The sequence below is a fragment of the Marmota monax genome, unplaced genomic scaffold (genome assembly GCF_021218885.2).
Source record: "Marmota monax isolate L192 unplaced genomic scaffold, Marmota_monax_Labrador192_F-V1.1 WCK01_AAM20220418_F8-fsc00078, whole genome shotgun sequence".
NCBI lineage: Eukaryota > Metazoa > Chordata > Mammalia > Rodentia > Sciuridae > Marmota > Marmota monax.
Genome location: NW_026694865.1, coordinates 83559 through 96902, shown reverse-complemented (window position 1 = coordinate 96902; position 13344 = coordinate 83559). Strand labels below are relative to the sequence as shown.

At 33.3% G+C, this 13344-nt stretch overlaps 1 protein-coding gene across 1 annotated transcript in view; it reads right to left on the bottom strand.

Moving 5' to 3' along the window:
• Window positions 1-13344, bottom strand: part of LOC124080573 (unconventional myosin-IXa-like) — a gene marked incomplete at its 5' end in the record, with an annotated part of 209726 nt that overhangs the window by 123215 nt on the left and 73167 nt on the right. The window contains one exon of the mRNA XM_058573300.1: window positions 6280-6399. Coding sequence (XP_058429283.1) covers window positions 6280-6399 — 120 coding nt within the window. The remainder of the gene's footprint in view (window positions 1-6279; window positions 6400-13344) is intronic.

Sequence of the window (13344 nt, the reverse complement as noted above, 5' to 3'; positions counted from 1 at the left end):
GAGCTCTAATTTAGTAACATTTACCTTCTACAGTTCATGTTTGTATGTCCAATCTAAGAAATCCTTGCCTGTCCCAAGACTACAAAGATTTCCTCTCAGGTTTTCTTCTACAAATTTAAAAGTTTTGGTCTTATAAAGAACTTTCTGAGCCATTTAATTTTTACATGTGTTAGACAGTAAAAGTCAAAGTTCTCTTATAACATATGGATATAGTTTTTCATTACCATTTGTTTGAAAGACTATCCTTTATCCCACTGAATTATCTCAGCACCTTTGTGGAAATTTGACCATATGTGTTGATCCATTTCTGTACTCTATTTTATTCACTGATCACCTGATCCTTACACCAAGAGAACAATATAATAATCATTTTAGTCTTGAAATTATATAGTGTTAAGTTCTACAGACTACCTCTTTGGAATTATTCTGGTCATTCCAAGTGGTCTACAATTCAGCTTATGAATTTCTACCAAACACTTGCTGTGATATTCACTGGGATTATATTTAATTTATAGATTATATGAGAAAAAACTGGTATCTCATAATACAAAACTACAACTGTCTTTGTTGTATTTTTAAATGCTCTCAGGGATATTTAAGACTTACACATATTTGTTAAATTTATCCCTAATTACCTCATGTTTGTGTATGTTGTATTAGTTATCCACTGCATATTAATTACTGCAAACCCCAACAATTTAAAACAACAGCTATCATCTCAGAGTTTCTAAAGAAATAACAATTCAGGAGGAGTTGCTTAGTTGAGTGGTTCTCACTCAAGATCTAATTATGAACTTGTATTCAAGCTGTCAAGCAAGGCTGTAGTCATCTAAAGACTGAAATGAGGCTGAAGAAGCTGCTTCTAAAGTCATTTGCTTCATATTCTTACTACCTGTTGGTTGAGGCTTCACTGGGACTCTCAATAGGACAGGTCACAAATGCCAACTTCTCTGAGACACCAATGTGAAAGCAAGTAAAAAGTACCCAAGATGGGTAAGTCTTATGATTTAACCTTGTGACATTTTATCACTTTTGCCTTGTGCTTTCTGTGACACAAAACAACTCTTGTAAAATGGGAAAGGAACTATATCTAGAAGTATATCTAGTTGTTATATCTAGAAGTTGGCTGAGATACATGGCTAATGGAATTTATAAGTCCCATTTTCCTAGTGTGCACAGCTATAATATTACAATTTAATTTGCCTTACTATTTACCTGGCATCTTTTTTAATTCTAAGACCATTTTTAGACTTCTTGATTTTCTATATTAATGCTTATATTGTCCACTCCCTCTCTTTTAACTTCTATACCTTTTATTTCTTTTTGTTGCCTTATTGCTCTGCTGATGACCTTCAATAGAATGTTCTGAGTAGCAAAAGCAGATGTCCCTGGGTATACTCTTAAAATTAGGGGAAAAGTTTTCTACAAGATTTTCATACATATCTTTTATAAAATGAACAAGATGCTTTCTACTCCTGAAATGTTAAAAGGGTTTTAAAAAATGGAATTATGACAAACTCTTTTTCTCTAGCTAATAAAATGATCATATGCTTGTTCTTTTTTAGGTGGTCAACACTATAAATTGATTTGATTGTTGCTATGGTTTAAATTTTGAGTGTCTCCCAAAGGCCCAAGTGTCAAGACATTTGATCCCTGGCTTGGTATTACTGAGAGGTGTTGAAAACTTTAAGAACTTGGGCCTAATGGGGGATATTTGGATCATTGGGTATGTGTCCTCAAAAGGGATTCTGAGATCTCAGTCTCTTACTCTTCCCTAGATCACTTTCATCCATCAGGCGAGCAGTTCTGCTCTGTTATATATCCCCACCATCTAACTTGCCCAAAGCAATAGGGACAACCAATCATGGACAGGAACCTCTAAATCTGTGAGCCAAATAAATCTCTTATTGCTAAAAGTTGACTAACTCAGTTTATCATAAATGCTAACACTATTGTCAATACTATCTTTTATTCCTGGAATAAATTTAATTTGATCCTCACATATGATCCTTTAATATACTGCTGAATTTGGTGCTTTCTTATTTAATTCAAGATTTTTATATCCAACATCATAAAGTCATGTTTTGGTAGCAAAGAATACTGACCTCAAAATATGATTTGGATTGTGTTCCCTGATCCTCTATAACCTGAAGGGGTTGAGAGCTGGCAAATTATTTCTTTCACTCTTGATTTATCAGGGCCTGAATTTGTGTTTATATATGGCAAAGATTTTAATTATGAATTCCATATCATTAACAGATAAAAGATTCTTTGGGTTTCCTGTTTCCTTGGATCAATTTTGGCATTGTTTACAACCAAGGAATTTATCCATTTCACAAAAGTTGTTTAATTTATTGATGTAAGTGTACATAATCTCCCCCTCAAACTTTTGACATTGATAGGATATGTAATTGTCTTTACTCTTTCATTCCAGATAATAGCTTTCTGTCTTCTGATATTGCACTGTCCAATGAAACAGACACTATACGTGACTGTGTAAGTTTAAATTCATTAAATAAAATTAAAACTTCAGTTTCAAATGTACCAGCCACATTTCAAACCCAGTGACTCCCATGTGCTAGGCAAGTACTCCACCACCGAGCTACAACCCAACCCTATATTTTAGGTTCTTAAGAGCCACATGTGGCTAGTGGCAACAGTCTAGTTTAGTGAAGTTAGAGAACTTTTCTAACATCACAGAAAGTTCTATTGGACAGTGCTGGGGTAGGTTTATCAATTTCATTGCTCGTTTAAAAAAAAATAACACCTTTAGGTTTCATTGACTTTTTTCCTATTGTTAACCTGTTTTCTATGTCACTGATTTTTAGCTCTCAACTTTATTTACTTTATTACATTTCTTTGGCGCCTGACATGTTCTTTTTTCTCTAGGTTCTTAAAGTGGATAATATTCATTTTTTTAACTATAATTTTTTTTCTAAGCACTGCTTTGGATACACTCATACATTTTAACATGTTTTGTTTCCAAAATTACTCAGATCAAAATATTTTCAAGTTGTCCTAATGAATTTTGCTTTAAATCAGGAATTACACATTTTGTTTCTTTTCCAAATATATGAGGGTAAGAGGTTACCAGATACCTTTTTGTTAGTGGTTTTCATCAGACAATAAACTTTTAATTTTCAATCATTTGTGTTACCATACTAATGTCTGAGGCCAAGACATCCAGCTAGGCTCTGTCAACAGGTGAAAGTAATGAGATGAAGAAAGCTCATAACCTTTGTCTGGAAACTGCTGATGTTTCATCTTGTTGATCAACATATTCTCAATTTTCACAAGGCTGGACTGAAGGCCAGAAATATGGGTGCAAATATAAATGAGATTCAACTGTTCTATTTATTCTACTCTATTTCTTCTTCCTCTTATTGGATTACTTCTCCTTTCCAGGGTTCCTGAAACTGAAACCACAGCTCAAGTTCCTAGGAGCCTCAATTACTCCCCTGTCTTCTAATTTCCCATCTGTCAAATCTCAAAGACTCCCCCCTGCAGAGAGCAGGGAGGAGCACCAAAACTGAAAAGAATAAGAGCCACAATACCTTTTATGTTTTAATCTTGAAGGCCACATATTGTCACTTCTGCCACATTCCATTTGTTAGAAGCAAGTCACTAAGTATGGAACAGGCCTCTTAAAGGGAGGAGAATCAAAGAATTGGTGGACACATTTTAAACCACCAAAACAGTGCCATAATTTATACTTTAAACCGCCAAATCTTTTAAAAGAAATTAAGAGAAGGAAAGAAACTCTGTCATTTAATTTAGTATACATCTTCTAGCTTACTCATTCCCTCCAATAATATACAAATCAGCAAACTAGATATACAGCCTAAATCAAATCCCCCACCTACCTTGTATGGCCTATGAATTAAAAATGGTTTTTAGACTTTTAAATGATTAAGAATAAAATAATAATATTTTGATAATGTGAAAATTATACAAAATTTAAATTATCAGTGTCCATAATAAAGTTTTATTGGAACATAGCCACACTCATTTATTTATATGTAATCTATGGCTCCATTCACTCAAAGCTGAGTAGTTCGACAGAAACCTTATGGTCCACAAAGTCTAAAATATTTATTATCTGGTCTTTTGCTGAAAAAGTTTACCAACCTCTACTACTATAAATATGTGACCCACTATCATCAGTCTTTCAAGAATTATCTCCTGATTGTGGTAAGAGTTCCTAGGTCTTCCCTGCATACTCTGCAGCAGTTAGTCAGGGATGTGGGAAGAGTTATAATCTACTGTCCTCCTAAATTTCCAGATGATAGTCTTCATCTCAAACCAATATAGTTGTGGTTCCCTGTTTCAAGAGCTATGAGAGTTAGGGAACCCTTTGTGCAAAAAGCTACAGATTGACAATTTTTATCTATTGTTTTATGTACTTTAAGAAAGTCTTTGCTTTCTGCCTCCTTTTGATGTTTTTCCAATACTTTCAAATAGTTGGTTAAATTTTTTTCCAGGTTTTATCACTGTTCCCTGTGGGAGGGTTCACTTGCTTTACCAATTCACAATTTCTTAAAGCTGGTAGTCCCCTACTCTTTTTTTAAAGAGCAATCATCCAAACTTGAATTTATGATTTTATATACTAAAATTGCAATTATTGCCTAATACTAAAGTGGATAAATTTGCATGTAAACACATACAAATGCATAATTTCTTTAGGTAGCCTACTGGAAGCTGATGCCTTCCTAGCCTAGTATATTAGAATATTAGAATATACTCTAGTAAATGAGAATATGGAAAGGCCTCAGTTGTCAAGCTGAGTCATGAAAAACCTTAGCAAATAAATTATTTGAAACTACTTAAAAAAGAATTAATCTAAGCTCCACCACAAAGATCTGTAGTCTGTTTTAAACAATGTCCCATGTATTAAAAGATTTAGAATAGCAAGATAGAAAACTGGAATGAGAACATTTGTATACCTTTTAGAAACAAGAGCAATAATTATGAATAATTTTTAAACACATCTTTTTTAAATGAAATACTTACCTTTGTTCTTTCTAAAATGGGAAAATATTTTTCATATTGCTTTCTAATAATACATTACACATTTTCTTACACCAATTCAGTGTATGTAAGAGAAACTGAAAAAAAAGGTACTCATAACATGTGCTTTTAGGAATTCTACTTATATTCTTCCTTTGCTGACACCAGATGATACTAAAATTTCAAGGGAATTTCAATCAGAAAACTGAAATTAGCAAACTAACCCTGTAGCAAATTATTAAAAGTTCAGAAACAATTATGTAAGTAAATTCAGTCCACTATACACAAATTACTGAGGTAAGTTTTGAATATTCTGAAGGATCCATTTGTTCTCACAATAGCAACAGACTAATAACTATAATCTCACAACAAGCAAAATAACCAATTATCATTCACAATGAGTATACCAAATAAAAAGCAAAAGAGGAAATGGGGACAAAGCGCATCTTTTACACCAGTTTTATAAAAAGCAAACAAAAAGAACATATCCCATGGTTCTGTTAATCTTCTTTATGCTGAAACGTCAGTGTGGTAGCTTTGCTCTAAATCAGATAAAAGAAGGTCTGATTGGAGGTCCTCAATGGACCTAAACAAATTTACCAGCATTGCTAATCTTGGAAATCAAGCATAAGCAAGCATAAAAATGAGCCAGATTCAGAAAGGAGTTTAAGGAACTTGGAAATGTTGGCCATCAAGATTATGGTGATAATTTGATGACTGCCTGCATGTGTTAAGACTTACCAAATTGTGTTCTTTCATGCAGGTTATTTTACTTCAGTGATATCCCAATAAGGATTATTTTTTTTTTAATAAGGAAGGTTTAAAAAAAAAAAAGCATTGTTTATTTTTACCCATCACTCAATTACTTGAAAGAAAAAAATGAAAACCAATTCAGTAACTGTGACCAAGTATAATTAACTCAATAATCACTGGCAAATAGGACAATCACCAAGTTAAGAAAACAGGTATCACAAACAAAGATGTTGTGTCCGCCAAAAACTAAGAAAATAAATATTAAAATTCTTAAAAAAAAAAAAAAGAAAGAAAGAAAAGAAAACAGGTATCTTGGCACTTTGAATCACCAAGTGAACAGGTATCTCAGCACTTCCAGCAAAACAGTGAAGTCTCGGGAACTATCCTGAGACTGCTCAAAAGATTATGGAAGTCATGTTGCCTGTGCAATCTATGTTCCACCTGGTGTAGAATGCTCTTGGTTTCCATTTCCAAATGGCTATGTGACAACACAGAGTTTATCAGGATTTGCAGCCTTACTGTACTTCTCTTCCTTGCACCTCTGCAGAATCTCTAAGCTCCTCTGGTGGACTGGGTGTTGAAGAAAGCTAAAACTATCCATACTTTTCAAAACCGCACATGGCGCTGTATCATCATGTCCTTAGGAAGCAAAAGGGGGAAAAAAAAGAGAAAAGAAAAAGACAATTAAGTAAGCCCAAACCAATAGAGAATCAAGGACAATGCTGCCAACTATTTTAAAAGTGTAAAAAAAAGTATTGAATATAGAGGCTAAATGTAAAGAATTTTTCCAGTTAATTTGTGGAAATTACAAACAAATAATCGAGAAAAATAAAGGTTTTATTTTGCTTTATCATTTATCATCTATGTAACTTTTTTCTATTATTATTAGGGTTCTTTTCAGGTATTCAAACTGTCCTTTTTTTTTTTACTACTCAAAGTACTGTGAGTTAATACCACACTAAAAATTTCTAAACTAAAATTCTAGAGACATATCAAAAACATACAACAGACACTAGTATGGCAACATGTAAATCAATGGATGTGTAACTGATATGATTCTGCAATCTGTATGCGGGGTAAAAATGGGAGTTCATAACCCACTTGAATCAAAGTGTGAAATATGATATGTCAAGAACTATGTAATGTTTTGAACAACCAACAATAAAAAATTAAAAAAAAAAAAAAACATTAGGATCCCACTGTAAAAAAAAAAAAAAAAAAAAAACATATACACTGGATAATTTATAAATAGCAGAAATTAGTTGCTCACAGTTCTGGATGCTGAAAAGTCCAGATCAAGTCTCCAATAGATTGTGTGTCTGGTGAGGGAGTTCTTTAAACTGCATCAACATGTCATTAATAGTAGCATAAAACATACGAAAGCAGAAAGCTCTGTGCTATAAGCAACAGAGTCATATGCAGAATACTCTGGTCTAAAATGATGGTGCATGAATCTATTTATCTCTAGCATTAGGATTAATAGAAAAATCTATTAAAACAACTAGAATTAAAAAATTTGGGGAAATACAAATTTTAAAGTGGTGCAAATTTTGATATCTAAAACTTAAAATTGGAGGGGGTGATGTAAGTGTAGAGTTGTATGTAATCAGTTGTTATTAGCCTGTAATTGCCTGTGAAAAGGTGTTTTTTGTAAACCTCAAGGTAACCACAAAGCCAAGTAAGCCAGACATACAAACATCAATAGAAAGAATTCAAGGTACATCCCTACAGAAAACTACCAACCTACAAAGGAATTATTGCTGTATGAATATACATGACTGCATGCATGACCAATGTGATTCTGCAACCTGTACACTCAGAAAAATGAGAAATTATACCCCATCTGATTCAAATGTATGATATGATAAGATCATTGTACTGTCATGTATACTAATTAAAAAAAAAAAAGAAAAAAATGTCATTGGGATTTTGAGTGGAATTGCATTAAATCTTTATAGTGTTTAAAAAAAAACAATTTGTATATTAGTAAACCATTTTTTAAATAGACTCACTTTTATTGGGTCTGAAATATCATTACCATATAGTTGGCAACACTGATGAAACCCACAAAGAGAAATATACCCAGAACAATTTCCTAAACATTGAAACAATTCTTTCACAAATCCTGTAATTAGCCACATTTGTAGAAATTCCAACAAGTGTACAGTGATTTAAAGTGTGAAGAAAAGCACCACAGAGCAGGGAAAACCAGTAGGATTTTTGAATTTATAAATCTGAATATAAAGCTGGAGAAATTATAGATTACCACCAATTCTTAGGAAAGTGAGGCAGAAATCAGCAACCCAAAGGAAAGGGAAAAGAGCACATTCAAATAAAGACCAAAACCTCAAATCAGTGCTATTTAAACAGTAAGTCACACTAACAATAAAAGAGGGGACTAGTGCTGTAAATATTAGCAATAAATGGATTTAAAAGAGAAGGGTTTCCAGGCTTTGGGAGAACTGTTCACCATTTATTCAAAGATCATTTCTAGTGTTAGGGCATAATGTCCAAATTTAAATAGCCTTGCCTTTAAAAAACAAAAGTGCATAATTTAAAAAACGGGTAAATTACATAACACAAATAAGTAAAAGTTCCATTAGTGCTCTTTATTGTATAATTAGGAATTAGATACAAAGTAATAATCTACAAATAGTTCTCAAGACAGAATCATTTTAAAGATTAACCCACTTTTGTCTCATCATCCCAGATTTCTAACACCTATAAAAATTTAAATACAGCATGTTTATCTTATAAGAATATAGTTATAATGTAATATAAAATAATAAACTCAGGTTTATGATTTCTAATCTATTTTCAATATACCTATGTCAATTTCATTGAAATATTCACAAAATTAAAAGCTTGAATTTAATGGATTAAACAGAGGAAAAGTAATTCAAAGAGGTTTGCAGAGTATTTTTTAATCTCACTGTAATTCCCTAAATTGGATATCTAAATCCAAAGAAAAGGAATTTACATTTAGCAAAGGAAATAAATTTACTACAAATAATAAATCAGGCTAACAGTACACACAGAAACAGATTTTTTTCAAAACAAAATGTGTTCAAATGTTTCATATCTACAACAAAAAATAATAAAACATTATATATCATTTGCCCAATGTGAGAATCAACAGCAGTAAATTTTCAATGTTTCAAAAGGAGACAGTTACAACCAAGTTTACCATCATTTCATAACCAAAAGAAACCTCAGTAAAAATACTGTACTCCCTTTGCTACCAGTAATTCCCACTTAATGAGTTGCTTGGAGAACGTATGCTTTAAAAGACTAGCCTGCACTTTGTCTGAAACTCAGTTAAGGGAGACTAGTTGAGGAAAAAACACCTGGTAAACTCCACTCATACTCTGTCCAAATTGTAATTTTAAGACGTTATCACCAAACTTGCCCTTCCATAACTAATTTGGTAATCTGCTAGTCAGAAATAATTCAAGAAGATTATGACATTAAAGTGCGTTATTAAGAGCTCACTAAATTATAGTATAGAGTTTCCAAAAATCATTCAATAGCCATGGAACTCCCATTTCCCATCTGATCGAACACAGTGTGGCAGTGTCATTTGGATATGAGTACATGTTTATCTATGACTATTTTGTGTCTGAATACATGCCTAAATTAGGTTTTGAATGACCTCCATTTATTTTAAACATTATATTTCCAGATTTTAATATATTCTTCTTGTTTGTTGTGTGTACCAACTCCTTGTTAAGGAGGTATGATAGTTCTAGGATGGTTTATAAGTATATTTTCAGGAAAGGTTTTTGTTTAGGGGGAAGGAGGAGTTCCAGGAACCGAACTCAAGGGTGCTTAACCACTGAGCCACATCCCCAAGTCCTTTTTATTTTTTCTTTTAAGACAGGGTCTCACTACATTGTTTAGGGCCTTGCTAAATTCTGAAGGTTGAATTTGTAATACTCCTGCCTCAGCCTTTCCAGTTGCATGGATTACAGGCATGTACCACAGCACCCACCTTGTAAAGGTTGTTTTCTAAGGAGTCTCATCAACTCTAGAGGCTTAGTTAGAATTTGCTTATACTAATTCTTAACTGGGATAATTTCTTAGTTTGAGATTATGTATCAAATATATAGTGCAAATTCAGATCCCCATACTTACATATGGTGCAGATGTAAGCCACTGATTTAGTAAAGTTTTTTTTTTAACCTTATCTAATAAACTGTAACAGCTAAGATTCCTTTTGTTTCTCTATGCAAGGCCACCAGACAGACTTTTTAAATTACTTGTTCAGTAACAGAAAAGTTCAAGTTCTTTGAGGTTTCTGAACCATGAAACAGAGTCTCAATTTCAGCTCCACAGTATCAGTCAGACTAGAGGCCATGTCTCTGACTCTAATTTGCCTAACTAAATGATATAATGATGTATTTCCTCATGTCTAACTTTTTTCTCATTATATTTTTGACTGTTCCCTTGTATTCCTTAATAATAATGTTCATGGTAAGAATATATCGTAATTTGACTATCCATTCTTCCACTGATGGACATTTGTGAGTCGCCATGAATAAAGACACAACTGAACATTCTTTTGTGTGTGGGTTTGTATGTAACAATTTTATTGAAACATAATTCATATATCATACAATCTATATGTAGTTTAAAGTGTACAATTCATTGTTTACTATAATTCAAAGCTATATAATCATCAACCCTCAATCAAGTTTATAATACTTTGATCATTGCAAAAGGATACCCCATTATCTCTTATCATACCCTCAATCTCTTAGTGCCACACCAGCACTAGGAAAATACTAAATCTCTCTACAGATTTGCCTATTCCGGATAATTCTCACAAATAAAATCATACAATATATGGTCTTTTTGTGTTTGACTTCTTTCACAAAGCATACCGCTTTCAGCATGTACGAGTACTTTATTCCTTTTTATGGACAAGTACCATTCCATTGAATGGATATACCACATTTTATTTTAACAATTCATTAGTTGATAGACATGTACTGTTTCCACCTGTTGGCTATTATGAATAATGCTGAAAAGAACATGTGACTACACCTTTTTGTTTGGACATCCATCTTCCATTTGGGAGGTGTGTACTTTGGAGAAGAAATCATTGAGTCAAATACAATTTTAAATTTAACTTTCTGAGGAATTGCCAGGCTATTTTACAAAACAGCTGTGCCATTTTACATTTCTACCAGTAACACATAAGGTTTCCAATTTCTCCACATTCTCACCAAAAATTGTTATTACCTTTTTTATTTTGCCATCCCAGTGATGTGAAGTGGTATCTCAATACAGGTTCTATTTGCATTTCCCTTATGACATATGATGTTGATCATCTCTTAGTTTATTTATTAGTGTTGAGAGCCACAGCCGAAGGGGCCCCAGCAAACTTCCAGCTGCCGGCTGATGATTGGCTCACAGCGGCCCCAGCAACATCTAGCTGATTGGCTCCTCGGCCCCAGCAACATCTAGCTGATTGGCTCCTCTGCGGTGATGCTCATTGGGCTGTTTCCCTGCCCTTTCAGACCACGGAGCTGCTCATTGGGGGACTTTTTTGGCTCCGCCCACGTGACCCAGCCAATCGGCCTCAAGAGCAGGAGGATTGTGGGAGGTGGGGAGAAGCTTGTGTGGGAGAGAGAGGCTTGTGGAAAGCTGGTGGTGGCAGTTGAGGCTCTGAGGGTTTTTCCTGAGAGGCTGTTTTGTTTGGCGTGTGTGGTTCTAAAAATAAAGTTAGTTTCTTTTGACAAGTGGCTCCTGATTGTGCCCAGCCAGACTGCTGCAATTAGACATCTGCTTATCTTTTGAGTAATGTATTCTCAGATCTTTCTCTCATTTTTAATTAGGTTATTAGTTTCTTATATTTGAGCAGTACTAATTAAATGTATATTGTAGATACCAGTTCTTAGTCAGAAATGGGCTGTAATTTCACTCTTAAAAAAAAAACAAGTTCTTTATCAGAAGTGGGATGTAATTTCACCTTTTTGATGTATTCTTTGAGACATAAAAAATTTATTTGATTAAGTCCAATGCATCCATTTTTTTTTCCCTTTGGTTGCTTGTCCTTCCTTTTGGTGTCATATGGGAGAATGCCTTGCCTAATTCAAATTGAGAAGTTCGAATCCTCCAAGTATTTTATGCCTGCATTGCCAGATCCCTTTCCATATGAATTTGAGGATCAGTTATCAATTTCTGCATAAAGGAAGTTCAAGTTTTGATACGGACTATGGTAAATCTATAGCTCAAGTTGGGGTCTATGTCTTCCAATGCATAAACACACTATCTTTCCACTTACTTATGTATTAAGTTTTTTCAATGTTTTGCAATTTTCAGTGTCCAACTCTTAACAACTCTTATCCACATATATTTATGAATGTTGATCATATAATGAAACACTAACCAATATCATTTTCAGGTTGTTCACTGCTGTTATATAAAAATACAACTGATTTTGCATATTGATTTTGTACTCAGAAATCTTATCTCCTCACTTATTAGTTTTAATACTTATGTGTATTCCAAGAATAGTCTACACATTATCATGTTATCTGTGAACAAGACAGTCTCCTTCCTTAAACTCTGGATGTCTTTTATTTCTTATTCTTTGCCTAATTGCCCAACTAAGATTTTTCAGAACAAAATTAAATAAAAGAGGCAGATATCCTTGTTTTTTTTTCTCATCATTCCACCATTTAGTATAATAAAAGCTTTGGGTTTTTCATAGATTTCCTGATCAGGTTGAGGATGTTCCCTTCCATTCTTAACTTGTTCAGTGTTTGGGGTTTTGGTTGTTCCCCCCACCCCCACCCCGCCAGTGTTTTGCTTTGTTTTGTTTTAATCATGATTATGTGTTGGCTTTTGTCAAATACTTTTTTCTGTGTTTAGAGTGCAACCATGTGGTTTTTGTCTTTAAATCTACTAACATGGCTTATTATATTATTATTTAATTTTCATTAAATTGAACCAACCTTTCATTCTTCAAACAATTATACTAGGTTATAGTATATAATTTTATCTATTGCTAGATTCAGCTTGCTAGTATTATGTTAAGGATTCTCTTATTCATATTCATAAGGAATGTTTTTTATAGTATTCTTTCCTTGTGATGTATTATTTGGTATTCAGGTGATACTGGCTTTAGAATAAGATGGCAAGTATTTCCTCATATTCTACTTTTTGAAACAATTTATGAAGAACTAGTGTTAATTCTTCAAATATCTGGCAGAATTCATCAGTGAATTCACTTGTCCTGGCTTTTTCTGGTAGGAAATTTGTTTGTTTTTGGTTTATACATTTGCTAATTCAATCTCCTTTGTTCCAAACTCATTCAAATTTTGTTTCTTGTGAAGCAGTACTGGTTGGTTTTGTCTTTCTAGGAATTTTTCCATTTCAACTAGTTTCTAATTTGTTGCCATTAATCATTCATGTAACTAACCCTTTGTTACTTCTGAAAAATGAGCAGAAATGTTAGCTTCATTACTGAAATTATAATGTGAATCTTCAGTCTGAGGTTGTAGCTCAGTGGTAGAGCACTTGCCTCACATGCACTAAGCCCAGGGTCTGATCCCCAGCACCACATAAAAATAAACA